The sequence below is a fragment of the Periplaneta americana genome, chromosome 2, assembly GCF_040183065.1.
Source record: "Periplaneta americana isolate PAMFEO1 chromosome 2, P.americana_PAMFEO1_priV1, whole genome shotgun sequence".
Taxonomy (NCBI): Eukaryota; Metazoa; Arthropoda; class Insecta; order Blattodea; family Blattidae; genus Periplaneta; species Periplaneta americana.
In genome coordinates this window covers 58,909,330-58,929,075 of record NC_091118.1, presented here as the reverse complement: position 1 = coordinate 58,929,075, position 19,746 = coordinate 58,909,330, and the positions used below count along the sequence as shown (strand labels likewise).

Below are 19,746 nucleotides of genomic sequence, written 5' to 3'. Positions count from 1 at the left end.
TCATTCGAATCGAATGCAGCGGCACGGAGCTCGCTGCAGTATCAATGGAAGGCTGACTCATGGCATAGCGTGGGTTCAGAAACTTCTCGAGTGTTTATCTATTGCACATAATTGTCATTGCCCTCTTACTGTTGTAACTTCAATATCTGTTCATTATGTTACATCACGTGACAAACATTGTTATCCCAAGAATCTCGTATATGAAAATCTCAACCTGCATCTAGTATATGCACAGTTGCACATATCTACACATCATAATTATGTATTCAGTGACAAATTATTTCTTTTTTAATACGAGTGATTAAAAAAAGTGCAACTTAGCATAAAAGAATATAAATAAATATAAGTAATAAATCATTACAAAATAATAATAATAATAATTACAGGAAGCAAGTGAAGAAATAGGTTTGGAAGTAAATCCTGAAAAGACAAAGTATACGTGTATGATTATGTCTCGTGACGGAAATATTGTGCGAAATTGCAATATAAATATTGGAAATTTATCTTTCGAAGAAGCGGAGAAGTTCAAAAATATAAATGATACTCGGGAGGAAATTAAACACAGAATAAATTTGGGAAATGCCTGTTATTATTCGGTTGAGAAGCTTTTATCATCCAGTCTGCTGTCAAAAAATCTGAAAGTTAGAATTTATAAAACAATTATATTACCCGTTGTTCTTTATGGTTGTGAAACTTGGACTCTCACTTTGAGAGAGGAACATAGGTTAAGGGTGTTTGAGAATAAGGTTCGTAGGAAAATATTTGGGGCTAAGAGGGATGAAGTTACAGGAGAATGGAGAAAGTTACACAACACAGAACTGCACGCATTGTATTCTTCACCTGACATAATTAGGAACATTAAATCCAGACGTTTGAGATGGGCATGGCATGTAGCACTATGGGCGAATCCAGAAATGCATATAGAGTGTTAGTTGGGAGGCCGGAGTGAAAAAGACCTCTAGGGAGGCCGAGACGTAGATGGGAAGATAATATAAAAATGGATTTGAGGGAGGTGGGATATGATGATAGAGAATGGATTAATCTTGCTCAGGATAGGGACCGATGGCGGGCTTATGTGAGGGCGGCAATGAACCTCCGGGTTCCAGTTATGTATTTATTTAGTTAGTAATTATTAATTTATTTAGTTACATAGTTGTTCAGTTATTTATTTATTTATTTATTTATTTATTTATTTATTTATTTATTTGTTTGTTTGTTTATTTATTTATTTATTTATTTATTTATTTATTTATTTATTTATTTATTTATTTAGTTGCATAGTTGTTCAGTTAGTTATGTTTTTATTTAGTTAGCAAGTTATTTATTTATTCAGTTACATAGTTAGTTGTTCAGTTAGTTATTTAGTTATTTATTTAGTTATTTTGTTAGTAATTTAGTTAGTTATTTAGTTACTTATTTAATTATTTAGTTAGTTAGATTATAAAATAAAAGTTTCAAATGTGGAAAATTTCAGTCATAACTAATGGAATTTTGTCACTCATTTCCTCCTTTTCGGACAAATGTCACTTCTGGTCTTTTGACATTGCAGCAGTCTTGGATGCGAAAATCTAAATAAATAGGCTTAATTTTTCATTTTAATCCCAAACTTACCATGCATTTCATGGTCTGACATAAGACAAAGTACACTATCAATTAAATATAATATGAACTGTGTTCCTGAATTTATCAAATGCGATTGCAATTACATTCTAAACTAAGGAAAACAATTTCAAGAAAAGATAAAAGGTAGAAGAGACACATTCTTAAAACGAGTCCTGTAGTTCCGAATTTGCCTTATGAAGAGAAACATTTTCTCCATTTTTTAAGTTAAAATAAGAATTTTTCATCCATTAAAATAAATATTTTTTAGTATATAGGTTAGGAAAAGAAGCTCATTAGGTTCCTTTGTTCAGCAAGGTTTTTATTTAAATGTTAAAATTGGTGAAGGCAAGTTTTGGAACTTTACCTAGGAGAAGGCAAGTTTCGCACAGAACGTCTGTATAGCTGAATAGTGTCTGTATAGCTCTACTGATGAATTGTTTATGCTTGTAATTTGAAGTAATTTGCATGATAATTATGTATTATCAATTTCTGTATACCTCAACTGATTGAATTGTTTATGCCTTTAAATTGAATTAACTTACTTGCTATGTGTTATATTTTATAGCTCAACTTATGAATAATAGTTTGGGTCTATAAATTTAATAATCTGATTGGCTATGTGCTGTATATTTTTAGTAGAGCCATCGATGTACCTCAGTCGGCAGACTCACTGGCCTGCTGATCCGGAGCTGCGCTAGGGCTTTGGATGGATCCTCCGTTTGGTCTGATTGATTGGTTTCTCCCGAGGTTTTCCCCAGCCGTGGGACTGATGCCGGGTGGTCTATGGCGAGTCCTCGGCCTCACTTCACTTCACTTCACCCCCGTTTGGTGTGATTATCTGGTTGGTTTTTTTCCCGAGGTTTTCCCCAACCATAAGGCAAATGCCAGGTAATCTGTTGGTGAATCCTCGGCCTCACTACATCTCGCCAAAAAATTGTAAAAAAAATAAATTTAAATTGTAAAAATTGTAATTGTAATCTTGTAAAATTTTGACATGTTCCACATCTTAAAACTTCATTGCTATTGTAAGATCTATGGAATACAATAAATGAAATGAAATGAAACATAGTTGGATAAGGCCTGATTTAGAAAAACACAAAAATCTTCTATGTAAATTAAAATTCTATTACAAGACTTCAAATCAAAAGTTATATATTGTTAATGAGGTAGTTTAAAGTCAATGATTAGTAAAAAGAACTGACAGCATACTAAAAAATTAAAAATACTCTTATAATTAGATATCAATTTAAATTAAATTTTGTCTTACGAAAGTTACAAATTGTTAATGTACGTATATAATTTAAGGTCAATTATTAGTAAAAAACACTGACAGCTTACTAAAAAATTGAAAATATTCTTATAATTATGAAGTCAGTGTAAATTACGAGTATATTTTGTGCTACAAGACTTCAAATCAAAAGTTATACATTGTTAATGAATTGGTTTAAGATCAATAATTAGTAAATAAACTGAAAGTTACTAAAAAAATTGACAATACTCCCATAATCAGAAAGTCAATGTAAATTAAATTTTGTATTATAAGACTTCAAATCAAAAGTTATACATTGTTAAAGATCATAAACGAATATGTATGGCCTGATTTGATTTACCCTCTACAATGTGCTCCATTACCTCAGTTATCAGATACATTCTTACGAGATCTTGACAAAATTATTAGAAGTGCTGTGAAGGAAATTATGATGCTGCCCGATGATACGCCAAATTCAATGTTATACGCAAGTAAAAAAGTCCGAGGTTTAGGAATTCTTTGTGCAGAGTGGGAGGCCAGCGTTCAACATTACAACATCTGTAATCGTCTTCACCGTATTAATGATATCATCTTAACTTTGTAAGGAACCTGCACCTTGAACAGCAACTGAGTCTACGTAGACTAAACATCAGTAAGTCTTCTATTGCTCCCAACACTAAAGGTCGACAATTGAGGGAGATCTTGCGGAACAGAAGTTTTGAATCATGGTGTAAATTACCTCATAAGGGCAAAGGTGTTATCCTGTATTCTGAGTGCCCCAAGGCAAATTCCTGGATGTTATCAAAAGCAAATTTATCAATTTCAGCATACATTAATGCAATTAAAATGTCAAGCAATCTATCTGCGGTTAGATCTGTGCCCGGTAGAAGTTTCAACACAACCCGTTGTCGCCATCCCGGCTGCAACGAGACGGAAACTCTTGGTCACGTGTTGGGATTCTGTCGAAAAACGGAACTGCTGCGCAACAATCGACACCATAAGGCCAGGACCGGTATTGCTGATGTCCTCAAGCGTCGTGGATGGGAGGTACACGAGGAGATCCACTGCGTTCCATCCTTAGATTCGAACAGAAGAGCAGATATTGTAGCCATCCACAGGACTCAATCTAAGGGAATAGTTCTTGATCCTACAATCCGGTTTGAGAGGGATGCCCTGCAGGCACAACACGTTGATGAGGAGAAGAAATCTATTTATGAGTCCTGCATCCCTTATCTAAGTGAGAAATATAACCTTTCCACTAGTCAGTGGAGTGTTTCTGGTCTTTTGTTTGGTGCGCGTGGCACACTTCCTAAATTCACATGTGATATTTTAAAGCACTCGGACTCCGATGTTTTTAAATTAAAAAAAAATTTTGTTTAATATTCTTAAGGATTCAACCCAAATATTACATTACCATTTATATTTTGGCCATTGATGATTCTGTTGGGTTTGCATTTCTCTGAATTTTTTACTAAACAATTCCTGTCTTTCTAAATTATTCTGTAGTGCTTTTATTCTGGATCTTTATGGTCACCCTCATTGAGGGCAGATTATTTTCTTTAAATATTTATATAGTTTAAGGTCAATGATTGGTAAAAACAACTGACAGCTTTCTAAAAAAAAACTCAAAATACTTTTATAATGAAAAAGTTTTCAAATGTTCTTAATCACAATGAACTGAATCTGGTTCACCACAACAGTCAACATCTGATTCAACATTCTAGGCTTCATCAGCACGATTTGCATTCAGGAGGTCCATGTAGAAAGATAATCCTGCCTGATTTTGCCATCCATCGCCGAAATGTTTTGTTGGAAGGTTGTTAACATCATTTAATTTTGCTTCTTTAATGATGTTCCCTTTGCGAATAATTTGAGGCTCAATATCAAAAATGTTGTGGCCCTTTTTGACAACACTTCTATGGAGTATGGAGTAGGCAAATTATGGAACACACTTTTGGAAGACAAGACACATTTTGGAACATCAACCATATTTCTCCTATTAAATTGAGTGGGAGAAGAGTTTTTTGGAACATAATTTTGTGACAGTATATTGTGTATTGCAGTAGTGTACTTATCTTAATTTTCGATTTTTCGGGATAAGACTCGTTTTGAAACTATAGGACTCAAATACAAATGCACTGTCGTGTTAATTATTAATTATTATTAAGTGTTGTGAAAGATAACGAAATGGGTAAATAATGTTACGATATTAAGAAATGTGGCTCAAGATCTAAGACTAATCTAATCTTCCTCTACCGTAAGTTAGGTGTAGTGTATTTTACCTAGGCTTCTGAGCTTTGATACTTAGACGATCTATGAACAACACTTATCTCTCTTCTCATGGCGTGTATAATTCTACACTTCAAAAAAAAAAAAAAAGTCACTGACATTAAGTAAAACGCTGAAAAAATTCTGCAGATTACAGTTAGGACACAAATGCAGGTTCATTGGAGCCTGAATTGTAGGTAGTTTGATTTTAGGCAGTTCCACTCTATGATTGAGGACATCGACTAGGAGTTCAGCCACCTTATAGGGTCCGCAAGAACAATGTTCATTATTTCAGGTTCTCATTGTATATCGTAATTTTACCAACAGAGAATCGAGACAATTTCGTAAATTAGATAGCAAGAATGTAACAAATAGGTACATTTTAAAAGAAATTAATTTATTGCGCTTGAATTTAAACATCTGATAAATAAATGGATGATTATTAAAACAAGGGAAAATTTTAAACTTTTGTGACACTTTTTCATGGAAGAACTGTGCACTCTAGAGAATTAAAAATACTCATAAATAAAATAAAGTTAATTATTGCTTGTCCCATCGTATAGAGCATACTTCCTTTATATATCACAGTACATAATGATCCTTTCGAGAGAGCAAAGAAAGAGCATAATCTGTCCATTTTTTTATATTTGATCTCCTTTACTATGTTTGTTTTCAAGAATTGAACTGGAAGTGGTATCAAAATCCCTTTGCCAGTAATACTCCGCTTCCACTTTGCTAATGTACTCTCTGGTATGGACAGTTCTATAGCTAAACTTGCCACACTTTCACCTTTCTTTAGTCTATCATAGCGAACTTAATGGCGTAACCAGACTAATTATTTTGGGTGGGCCAGATATGCAGGGTTTACCTGGCCCATGTCCTGACAATGCCGCTACCGTCGACTCTCTTGATACTCATTCTCGGAAGTCTTATTTAATAACATGCAAAATTATGATAAACAGTCATGCAAGGCATACCTATACAAACGTTTCATAAGGTAAACTGGAGCTGTCGAGATTTCCTAGCAACAAATCTGTCGATCGCTGACTTTTCTCTTTCTCTCAATGGACAGAATTGCTAAATTACAAAGCCTTGTGCTTGACATGATTGTCGAATTTTTCTTCGTTTCAGAGCTTTAAAAAGTTTTATGCTCGACCATGCCGAAATGTAGTAATTATATACCTGGTAGCAGTCCTTTAATGCATGTCATTAAAGTACACCTATTCATTAAAGTTCAGGTTTTCGATTATTCTCGGATATGCAATCGAAAGACAACTATCGAAAGGTCACGGAGGCTGGAAATCCAATACTGTCACATAAGGTTATGTCCTGTTACTATAATAATTAGCGTTAATTGTAAATAATATTCAAATAAATTAAATTTATCATCTTGTTTTTCAATTCTAAATCAATTTCCAGGTCATATCAAGACTAATATTCTCTAGGTTATATCAAGGTCAATGATATTCATACCTCGGAAAAAATCAATACTTTCGCGTCTGCGCATATCTCACAATTCAGGTCACATTCCGTTCGTCACTTAACATGACTATAACATGAAAACTTTTGAATAATTTCAAGTTAGAAATATGGTCGAGCATAAAAAGTCGTATAAAACTTGCCTATAATGGTAATTAAGACGCTCGTATGAAAATTATGAAACTCACTTGCCCTCGTTTCATAAACAAACATACTTGCGTCTTAATTACTACCATTATAGGCTCGTTGCATAATGTACTATTATATAATTGCCTTAATGAAGGACGAACATTTACTAATATCCATTTTTGGAGACTGAGGTGCTTCCGATAATGAATTTGCAAGAGCAAGAATACCGTCTAAATATAGCAAATAAAATAAGGTATCAAATGTTTCTAGCTGATATAACAATTCAGTAGCCTCCGCGCGCGGCATCCTTCTTTTTATCGCTGCCAGATAATTTTTTAGGCCCAACCCAAACACAGTTAAATTAATTAGATTTTGAAGAATTGAACGCATTTTTTACTTCTTACCTTAATACTATCTACTGTAACTATTGCTCTGGATCCATGGTTTAGTTTTAATGTTGAGTATTTTCCATAGTTATGTATTCGATAGATATTGGAGAAAAAATGGGAGTGTAAGGGTACAGTACATCAGTTATTCATAGATTTCAAAAAGGCGTATGACTCGGTTAAGAGAGAAGTTTTATATGATATTATTATTGAATTTGGTATTCCCAAGAAACTAGTTCGATTAATTAAAGCGTGTCTTAGTGAAACTTACAGCAGAGTCCGTATAGGCCAGTTTCTGATGCCTTTCCAATTCACTGCGGGCTAAAGCAGGGAGATGCACTATCACCTTTACTTTTTAACTTCGCTCTAGAATATGCCATTAGGAAAGTTCAGAATAATAGACAGGGTTTGGAGCTGAATGGGTTACATCAGCTTCTTGTCTATGCAGATGACGTGAATATGCTAGGAGAAAATCCACAAACGATTAGGGAAAACGCGGAAATTCTAGTTGAATCAAGTAAAGCGATAGGGTTGGAAGTAAATTCCGAAAAGACTAAGTATATGATTATGTCTCGTGGGAACATAATATTCTACGAAATGGAACTAAAAAATTGGAGATTTATCTTTCGAAGAGGTGGAAAAATTCAAATATCTTGAAGCAACAGTAACAAATATAAATGACACCCGGGAGGAAATTAAACGCAGAATAAATATGGGAAATGCGTGTTATTATTCGATTGAGAAGCTTTTGTCATCTAGTCTTCTGTCAAAAAATCTGAAAGTTAGAATTTATAAAACAGTTATATTACCGGTTGTTCTGTATGTTTGTGAAACTTGGACTCTCACTTTGAGAGAAGAACAGAGATTGAGGGTTTTTGAGAATAAGGTTCTTAGGAAAATATTTGGGGCTAAGAGAGATGAAGTTACAGGAGAATGGAGAAAGTTACACAACGCAGAGCTGCACGCATTGTATTCTTCACCTGACATAATTAGGAACATAAAATCCAGACGTTTGAGATGGGCAGGACATGTAGCACGTATGGGCGAATCCAGAAATGTATATAGAGTGTTAGTTGGAAGGCCGGAGGGAAAAAGACCTTTGGGGAGGCCGAGACGTAGGTGGGAACATAATATTAAAATGGATTTGAAGGAGGCGGGATATGATGCTAGAGACTGGATTGGCCTTGCTCAGGATAGGGACCAATGGCGGGCTTATGTGAGGGCGGCAATGAACCTCCGGGTTCCTTAAAAGCCAGTAAGTAAGTAAGTATTTTCCATTAAAATAAAAGCAAGAAATCGCATATACCTGGGCACCCGCTGGCTACGCCACTGAACTTAGTTTTCAACGAATACGATTTTTTTTTTCTTTTAAGCGTGGTTGCGCTCAATACGAAACACCCGACTACTACCAAGAGACAACTGTACACGAATGCCTCACCTTCGTTCACTCACTCCCCACCCCTTTGCCTTATAAGGAAGGGATAAACAAGATATTTTTCCTTCCTATTATTGAGGCTCCAGTGTATATTATACTATACTTCGGGTCTTTGCACATACTGTAGGCCTACATCTTATATCATAGGCCCTAATCATGTATGAAGTATGGTAGAGTATACTATGCTTTCAGGACTCAGGAGGTTATGGGTATATAGCAGAGTGCTGCATTGGAGTTAAATCGCTCGCTTGAACTCGGTCGAATGTCGCACCCTCGAGTGAGATAAGGTCTGTCGTGATACGCTCGTAATAAATAGAAGCACAGTACAAGGTCATCTCACCGACATTTGTTATCTTGTATGGAAGGCGACAGATAAGATATACTTATGTTTTGCTCACATCGTAAAAATAAAGCTTTATTTTCTGCATTTATGACAAACGTTTAATGGAACATACTAAAACAATAACATGAAGTTATAAATAAAATAGTACGAAAAACTTCGATTAGCAGTTATTATTGCTAATTAATAATTATTCAATATTTGATTTACCACATATATAATATGATAGGTTCATACATAGTGTTCCGCCTGTATACTGCGACAATGTGGAAACGTTTTACAAAACATTATTGATATAGCAGTAGATTAATAACAATATATATTACAGAGATAACGTCACAGAAAATATAATAAAACGAATAGTCATGCGGCACAACTGTTAGAGACGCAAAGATTGATACACTAATTATTGGAGATTATTATAATTATTACTAGAAAACTTGATACGGTTCTTGCATTATCGTGATTGTGTTCTCCGTTTATAATAATTACATTTACATCCAATAACATCTATCAGGTGTGGCAATAACAAAATCACTCCTGTATGGGGGGGGGGGACATTTATATTACATTTTAAAGCAAGTTTTGTAGTTGTACTATGGAGAGGTTAGTTAAACACTGCAAAGTTTTGAAATGATAAACGTCTATGATGTTACTATACAGTTCATCACTGTAACAAGAACGAATGTCTAACTCTCGGCTTATATCGTTCGAGGATTTATCGCTCGCGACAATTTTACCACTCATGCATGTGCGCTACCTATCGGATTATGCTATGAACTACTTGGCGCTCGAGCGAAAACGTCCGATGCAGACCTCTGGTATATATTCTGTAAAATTAATCCTTATTTCCAAGTGTACATAATACTATAGTATTAACATTGTCACTCATAGCTGTATTTAAAACGGGGATATGAACTTATTTCTAAAAACTTCCGTAGCAAGGGTGAAGTAGTTGGTAGCAATGGATTAAATCATCCCGTACAGAAGCAAGTAGACCAGAAGTTGAGGGGTTCGTGGTGTTAAAAGACCTTAAAATCATGTCACGCTGACGCCGGAGGGGGCTGTGGATTCACAAGCGTTTTCATTGAATCCTTCTCCCCCCTCTTATGAAGAAATGCTTAATGGGTCTTACCAGGGATTTTCAACCGATGCAATTTACCAAATACATAACGATGCTAGTGCCATCTGGAGGTTCCTGAGGGGAAACGCACACGTGGGAACGGCCGTGACGTAGCAGAATGTCCGGGGATTAGTGACGGATCACAGCCACCTGGATGCACCTCTGCGCTGCGTCTGTTTGTGACAAAGCCGCCCCAGCAGGAATCTAGATATCGAGTATCCGGTAGCAGACCAGACGCATTTTAAACCCGTCTACACCAAAATACAGTAAAGACTGGATTTTACTTTCCTTGATTTTGAGTTTCCTTGTCTCTACATCCAATTTTAAAAGTTTTTTTTTATTTTATTGGGTTATTTTACGACTCTGTATCAACATCTAGGTTATTTAGCGTCTGAATGAAATGAAGGTGATAATGCCGGTGAAATGAGTCCAGGGTCCAGCACCGAAAGTTACCCAGCATTTGCTCGTATTGGGTTGAGGGAAAACCCCGGAAAAAAACCTCAACCAGGTAACTTGCCCCGACCGGGATTCGAACCCGGGCCACCCGGTTTCGCAGCCAGTCGCGCTGACCGTTTCTCCACAGGTGTGGACCCAATTTTAAAAGTCCCACCGGAACTAATATAGGGATAGTGTTAAATTTTTCTTGATTTTACGTTCTGGATTTTTGTGTGCAGGCAAATCTCTCTATAGCGATAAATAATAATAATAATAATAATAATAATAATAATAATAATAATAATAATAATAATAATAATAATAATAATAATAATAATAAATTTATACTGCCAGAGTTAAAACCATAGGGCCTTCTCTTACACTCTACCAAGCTTACCTTCAAATATACAAGCAGTAAAATTTAACAAAAAGTTAATTTTTTTTTAATTTTATTGGGTTATTTTACGACTCTGTATCAACATCTCAGGTTATTTAGCGTCTGAAATGAAGGTGATAATGCCGGTGAAATGAGTCCGGGGTCCAGCAGCGAAAGTTACCCTAGCGAATAGGGATTATAAAGAATGGACACCTCGCGCCGGTACTTTTGATGTAGCCGGACTGATTTCAACGATCTTCAAGCCAGCTAAAGCGTGAGATTCTGCTTTCTCCCTAGAGTTGGCGCTGACATCACACCAGCTAGCAGTCGACACAGCGGAAATATAACACATATAATTAATACATCTAGGTACATTATGTAACCAAATAAAATAAATTGGATCCATAAAATAATAAATCCGTCATTAACTGTAATGTCTAGACTCTAGAGTTTCTTTATAATGACAGTTGAGACGTTGATCCCAACAACAATTACAATATGTAATGATTTGATAGCACTGAAAATGGAAAAACAAAACTCTTATGAGAAGTAAAACCATATACCTAAATTATATTATATACAAATATTAAACGAATTTGATACTTAATTTTATAATGTATTACAATATTTTATAATATAAAATATTATTATTACAACTAGTTCGTCACTGAGAAATAAGGAAAAGCTGTTAACTTGAATTTAATTGAAGCAAAGCGTTACGGGATTATGCAATAAGGTAGGCGATGTTTCAATCCTGTGTCTCAACTCTATTCTCAATTATTATCTTAGCCTATGCTCGATTACACTAACCTCTAGCGGTTGAAAGTAGAACTAAACGCTGGCGCATAGAGAAACAAAATGCAGGAAAATTCGCTCAGTATCCATTCTTTATAATCCCTATTCGCTGGTTACCCAGCAACAAAAAGTTAAAGAACAGAATAATAACATATGACAAAAAAATAATAGCATAACAAAGTCGACACTAAACAATATGAAAATAATGCCATAATAGAGAAAAGAAAGTGAAATACAGATCTAAAGATTGGAATATAATAAAAGAAGCTCAATACGTAGCAAATATGCATCCATAGATAGTTACTAACTACTAGGATCGCTAATATCTCCTCATCACAGACAATGCGAAATAGTACCGGCATAGTCTATTGTTCCTAGCACCCTCACAACTCAAGCTTCGTGACTGTATATACTAGACTGTGATAAAAGCAACTCAGTTAGTACAAATAGTTAATAGGAAAAACGTAAGGAAGAATACAACAAATGAATGTAATAAAATAGTAAAAAAAAAAGAAAAAATAATAAATTTAAATAAAATCCACAATAAAAAGGGTATGGACCACCTCTGTGGTATAGGGGTCAGCATGCTGGTCTCTTACGCAGAGTGCCCGTGTTCGATTCGCGGTCGGGGAATTTCCTGGTTGAGATTTTTCAGAGTTTTTTCTCAACCGTAAGGCAAATGACAGGAAATTCGGGCCACAACATCCCTGAATATCACCAGCCTCATTCATCACCGAAATCATATTCATAACAAATCAGTAATACAGTCGCCATCTAGTTTCAACAATAGAACCAGTCTCAACAATGTACACAGGCCTTCGGATTTCACCCAAAAGATTAACTCGCGATATGACCAGAGATTTTAAAGCGAGTATAAATAAAAGCGAGGGGAAAAAAAAGGTATGGTAATAAATTCATCAGGCGATCGAGAGAATAAAAAAAGAAAAAAGGAAAAGGAAGAAAAACGATACTCCTAGTGCCTGCGTATGTTTTTTCAAACAGATCTAAATCAAGACTTAGGGTAGTATTGGAGACGAAAGGCACGCTGGGTTTTCACAACTGAATCACCATTCTTGAAAAATGTCTCGATAACGGAAGCACGATACTCCGATCTCCATAGTTCCATGATTATACAAAATGGCATCAACAATGCTAACAAACGACCGTCAATCGATATCCATAACCCCTCATGTTGCTCAGTAAACGGCCTTCTAAAACCGTCCGATTCCTTTGCCGTACTTTGTATTTGTAAATAAAATATGGAAAACTTAAGTCGTTATTGCATAGAAATTCTGTAATCTCTTAAATTAGAGTACCTAGGATTTAAAACGAGTAGAAAAGTGTTATTTCACTAACATACACGAACTTTATTGAATGAATGATAAAAAATAATAGTACATCAAGACTTGAGCTTATAAAAATAATACACAATAGAATTTTAGCCGATAAGTCCATACATATTTTATGGAAATATACTGTACAAACAAAATAACGTTTGTTTTAAATTTCTAATAAGAAAAACAGAAGATGTATTAAGAAAACCAATTCAGAAACTATGCTACAGATGAAAACTCCTGTACTATAGCGTCAAATATTCCTATTCATGATCACTGTTTTACTTCCAGGATGATTTTCATCCAGCACTGGTTCAGAATCCAAAATATTTTGAAGAGAAAATACATTTTCTGGTTTTAAGAATTTCAATAATGGAATAATGTAATTTTTCTTCCATAATTTTAAACCAGGAAGAGGGGGAGTTTTAAATTACGTTCTTCCTTTGGTGGTATATTATGTCCTACTGAAAAACTAAATTGCTGGAAAACAGTATAGTAAGTATATGATACTGCCAAAGACCTTAATATATGAAACATGAATGTAATATAACAGACTTCGAGGCTTTGGACCCGATACAATAAGTTTACTGTGCATGTACTATAGGTTGTTGACGCACTGTAGGTAGTGAAAGGTAGAGATATGTTGAGGTAACAACGTTGCTATTTAGAGTAGAGTACGGTAGTATGGGGAAACACACACATATGTACATTCTGAAAGTAAATATACATTACACAATGACGATGCCAAAAGAATGTGAAAAGCATTTATTCTCCTGTCTTTTATAAACATTTGTGTTTAATTATACACCGTGTTGTTAAAGGTGGAAATAAACATGTAGCAATTTTAATTTCTTCATTTATCCTACCGGTCGTCTTTAGGAAGTGCAGTTACAGTACCGAATTGCAATGTACTACAAGATACTTTTCAGTGTCTCAAACGTAAATATTTATCTGCCAAACACAGTTTGTACTGTAGAAAGCTGCGCTCTACGTCGCATGACGTGATAGGAGCAAAACGAAAAAACCTAACATCATTGCAGTCTCTAAGAGATAGTTCTTTATTCTCAGGTGACTCCATGTCCACTAATTTGCTGTTTACTTTGCACAATGTTCCATATCCGATATTTTTACATAAAATTGATTTCCATTTCTGTTTCACACGTTCAGTAACCAGTGTACTTGGTGTCTCATTAATTCTCTGTGTCATTTCCTCAACTAATTTGAGGGCTTCCGGCATCTCTTGCTCTGACTTTTCTAACCGTGTAATAGTTTCAGACACAGTTTGAAAATGAGTTTGTATGAAAACCAAATTATTCGTCAGAACCTTCAAATTCAGAGCGTTTTTCTTTGCGTATTTGTTGGCATTCATTCTACAGTACCCCCACCCACTGTACGCTTTACCACTATACTCAGTACGCCGTTATGCAGATTTCCCACTGAACTGCTCTATTGGGTCCGAAGTCTCGAAGCCTAGTAATATATGTTTGTATTGCGAATTTTGAACCTTTCGACTTAGCACAGCATTTCACATAATGAACAATCCCACCATTTAGAGTAAACGAAATGAAATAAAACTTTTAAAGTCGATACATAAAATGTGTACGATTATGAAAATGCCATCGCCGGAATAATGACTTAAATAGTTAAGCTGTTATTGTACCCAGCGCCTAAATTTTCTTTCCGATTTCAATAATATCACTTAATTTTAACAATTTTTTTTTTTTTACAGTTTTGTGACTGGTAATTTGTTGGTGAATATTCCCAGAATATAAACATTCTCTGGGAATATTCCCGATGATAAAATCCTCGGGAATTTACCCATCACTAACCGTCGTGTCTCATCTCGTCAAAACACCGTATCGTTTTCATTAAGTACATCATCACCACATAACCTGGCAACGTCGTTAAGTAACGGGTTAAAGAAATATAATTAGAAAATATCTTTTGCAATTTTACAGATTATCAAAATTAGTTCCCTGACAATAAAGGCATTGTTACACTCAGTTGTAAAGTGGATCTTGATACTTTCGTAAAGACGAAAACTATTGCCAAAATTTCTGAAATTTTGCTAATCGTTCAGACAGACGATCACATCGCAGCGAGTGTTTCGTCCACACGCTTGTTATATAATGCCTTTACGTGCGGATGGCAGAAAAGAGTTGAAGAAGAGTCCTTTTTTTTAAGTCTGCAATAAAGGCGAAGCCCCCTCGAGTGGGGGCTCGCGTAATTCGACTCGTGGGTAATAACGAAACCGCCAGAGTGCGATTTGAACAGTTGTGCCCCGGGCAAATGAAAACGAGAATCCTTATGTGAGCAATAAACATTTTGGAGACCGCAGTTAGCCCCCCTCGAGTTGTCTTCAAACTTCCCAGGCAATTCTCCAAGAGCGCGCTGGCGAGATAAAAATGAGACCGGAGGCGGAGCAATCAAGTGCAGGGCCCACGAACATCAAATTAGCTGCAGACTTAAAAAAGGGAAAGATTCTCTCAACTCGTCGCCTTCGGTTCCAACTAAAACACTTTCATCGCCGGCGAAAGACTCGGAAACAAAAAAATCATTCATTCATTCATTCATTCATTCATTCATTCGTTCATTCATTCATTCATTCAGAGGCAAGAAAACATACATTGTGCGACAGCCTATACAGAATGAACCGAAAGTAATTTCATTGATTTCAGTGGGTTATTCTTTGAGATATTTCAAACAAAAAAGTTTATTACAGTTTTTCTCGTTTTTGCTTCCTTTTCTAGATAAAAATTGTTTTAAGTGAAATATTTCACAATGTGTTTTGGGAACGCCATTGACTTAATTCCCAATATGCTCAGTCAATTTAAGAGAGCAGTGTATTATGATAATAAATGATTGAAATAATTTTAGTTTTTTCCTTTGACCATGGTCTTCGTCTTGTTGGTATATGTCTTCATTCCATACTGCTCACAGCTGTCATTTAGCTCCAGTAGCATATCCCTTAGTATCATCTCTTCTTCTGCTAGCAACGCCATATCATCAGCAAATCTTACGCACTTTATTCTTCTTCCTCCTACTAGCCTGGGGAAAGATTTCATCAAGAAATATCTGAAATGAAAAGGCGATATAAAGGAAGGTCATCATTATCCAGCATTCTTTCAGACTATTGTTGGCTCCTTATAAAAGACAATCCCGGGTCTAGTTATAAACAGAAGTCATCCAGAAAATTCTTCTAAATGGAGGTTTAAATTCCGAGATTTTTCTCATTATATGCATGAAATATTTTTATTGTTATGTTCTAAAATATATAACATCATTTTTGTATCCAGTACACATTTTTCAAGTATTATGAGGCGTTTTGAATCCCTAGTGTGTTGTAATTTTAACAATAGCAGTGAAAAATTAAAAAAAAAGTTATTTCTTAAAAAATTAAATTCATTTTCCCGGGAAAATGGTATGTGATGGGGCAATTTGGATTTTAAATTCAGATTTAGTGCACACATATTAGTAATATTCACCTATTTTTATTTCGGAGCAAGACAAAAAGTAAAGATTTCTTGTTCACTGAATAGATGTAACACATATCAACCAGAACCCCAATTAGAAGTACTTTTTCACTAACATTATACTATTTTTGTATATTACTGCCAAGTGAATTGAATCACATAGGCTATATTGAATATGAACAAAATTCGATACAATAATGTATTCCTGCGAAAATCTGGAAATGATAAAATAATTTCCCTAATAACAAAGTACAGTAAAGTGGATAGAACACGTGTCTTATTCACATTTCCTTACAAAGCCCTACAAAGTCTACGAGCTGCAACTCGACAGTCTTAGGCGGGAACTTGCTCCATTATGAATGTTTGCTGACATCGTCTTCTTCGATAATATGGAACGATGACTGTCGCTCCCTCAAAATGCGTTACCACCCATCATCCCTCCGTCGCAGTTTCTGGTCCCCGAGGCCATCTTTCCCTCCCCTTGAAATGTTGGGTTAATCCCTACTCAAGAATAAATCACAGAACAGTTCCCCTAAGGATGAGAATCGCATGTACCGGGACTCGAACACAACCCAATTACACTAATGTTCCAGCATGTCGGAGCCAACGTACACAGTGCCGGACCGCGCTGGAAACAATGGCGATGATTCATTGCAAACAGCCACAGGCTGCTTGATAGAGTCCATGAATGAGTTACGCCTTTGTTTCTGTAGTCAAGGTAACTCTAGCGACAAGTTTGTAATTAAGTTGTCCAACTGATAGCATTGCTCGGCAAGGGGTAGCAATGGCTTGGATTTTGATTGTGCTGTGTTGAATAGTATAAAATTAGTCAACTATCTCGTTTAGCTTTGTTTACTAAAGTTACGTTATTAATTTACCTACTCCTGAATTTCAGTTTCGCAAGCATACATACCGGACGCTTTTCGTTAACTTCGTTTATTAATAATTTCGTAAAGGAATCATGTTAATGGTCATTTAGATTTCCATATTTTCAAATTGCAAGCCCACCCATAATATCACCGGAAAAACCTTGAACAAGAGCAACATCTGCATGATTTCAAGACTGGTTTTGGTAAGGCGCCACCTACCAGAGATGCAGTAACTTGTTAAAGTGGAAAATCTTTGAACATGGGATGTGTTAAAGCAGCGGTGACCAAACTAGGTATCGTGATTACATCGTGTAATGAAAGACATTCATACTGGTAAGGTGAGTTTCCTGTACATTGCTCTCTGTCTCGCTCACGTACTGATGGTAAGCAGTGTCGGTACCATGTCGCTCTACAAACCCTCTGTCTCTACGGCAGGAACAGAAGGTTTCGTACAGAATGGGAAGAGGAATTTATTCGCTGTTATGTCGGTTAAAATGTAATATGTTGCTTTGCTGAACGGTTCAATTAGTACAGGGACATCATTTTATTTTTACTTCAATTTTTATTGCACCTGAGTTTTTTAATGTACTTCACTCCCACCGGTTCTACTAATGAAGTTCCAACTCCACACAGAGCCAAGACAGCAGATAGTAAGCAGTACTGAGTTACTGAGTATAGTACGTTCCAGAAATATGTTCGCGTTTTCCAGTGACGAAAGAACTTTCAATATTGAATCATATTTTCGCACAGGTACTGTCCGTTTGCCTACGTCGCATCCCGATTTCCTCCACCTGCTTCTGCTCGCCCCTCTGTGAAAGATGGGCTGTCTTAGCTCTTTTCTGAAAACATTAATTTCTCTTAGGAATTGGACGTAATATTATACAGCTGTTTAATTTAACTTAAATAAAAGGGCCTCGTTAAGTAATTGTCACGTGATTTCCTCCCTTTCTACAATCCTGCGGCATAACCACTTGGACGGACAGTAGATAGCATGTCTGAGTAATTTTATATTTTCGGGTCGGGTAGAAGTGAAGATTGAATTAACAGTACGTAGAGTAGGTATAGAATTATTTCAACATGAGTTACTAGTACGAAGGACGAAACCGGCAATTGGAATTAGATGCAATAGTCTATAGTGCGATAATATGCACAAAAGAACTGAAGCCTGTATCGAAATGAACGGCCATCATTTTCAAAATTGTGTTTAAATATTCATATTATGATTATTTTTCAATTTAACTTCTTCTCTATATTGTACGCTAATGTGCTGTAGACAGTATAATATACACTGCATAATGAATACGTTCGCATGGATAACTCACTTCGTGAGTAAAAATACTTATTCTTAATACAGTACTGTACTTTGATTAAAGAAAAACCTAATGAAAATTATCAAACTCAAAATCGCGATATTTCCTAGTTTACGTAAATGGATGAACTACTTTTCTTCCTTCCTATACCTAGTAGAGTGATTTGTGTTTTACGCCAGTATCATCGAACTCCAGTCTTGGAGGGGGGAGCAAGCGGTGTTTCCGGTTCTCTAAAGGTATAGACAGGTTAATATTAAAAATGTTAGTAAAAATAAAATGATGTCCCAGTAGTAGTATATAGAAGCGACATTACAGGGCATTACGCTGAACACACAGGCATAACAGGTATTATTATTATTATTATTATTATTTATCATCAAGTATTGCCATAATTCTTATATACGTACCTCACTATATATGCCTACATCTTCATCTGAATGATAAAATAATTACTACGCTATATCTCCATTTTAATTTTTTTTAAATCTTTTGATGTCCATTATCAGTTATTTATTAGTTATTGATTTAATAATAGTAAATAATAATAATAATAATAACAATGCTGGTAACTTTATCAGTAGCAACAGTAGTAATAATAATAATAATAATAATAATAATAATAATAATGTACAGAAACTGATTGAATATTACGTGCTAGTGTAGTAATGAAACGAGCTATTAAACTCCAAGAACTGAAATCAGCCTTCAATCATCGTCATGAAGAGAAAGATGACACAAATAAATGTAAGGAAGCCAGCTATCTAGTGGCGAACGAAATAGCTCGTTCTCTTAAGCCTTCCAACGAAGGAGAGTTTTATAAAAGCGTAATGATCAAGGTGGCTGAAATAATTTGTCCAATGAAAGTTGTTAATTCATTTTGGAAAACTGCGCATTTCTCGACTAAATATTCAGAAGAGAAGTCAGGAAATTTCTGATTGTTATTAATGAGGAATATTAAAAAAAAAGAAAGCAAGAAAATTTGTATATATTTTTTATTGGTTCTTGATGACAGTAGTGACATTATTGATACAGCAAAGCTTTCTATTTTTATTCGCGGGGTTGATGAAGAAATCGATGTTAGTGCACGAACCACCACTGGTTGTAGTTTTCATGCCATGTACCTCTTCCCATCTCCTTAATTCT

At 35.4% G+C, this 19,746-nt stretch overlaps 1 protein-coding gene across 1 annotated transcript in view; it reads left to right on the top strand.

Moving 5' to 3' along the window:
* LOC138694010 (leucine-rich repeat-containing protein 4C-like) overlaps positions 1–2,624 on the top strand; it is a 41,674-nt gene extending 39,050 nt beyond the window's left edge. Inside the window, exon 4 of the mRNA XM_069817724.1 lies at positions 2,239–2,624. Within this exon, the coding sequence (XP_069673825.1) occupies positions 2,239–2,300 (62 nt within the window). The 3' untranslated portion in view covers positions 2,301–2,624. The remainder of the gene's footprint in view (positions 1–2,238) is intronic.
* The last annotated feature ends 17,122 nt before the right edge of the window (positions 2,625–19,746 follow it).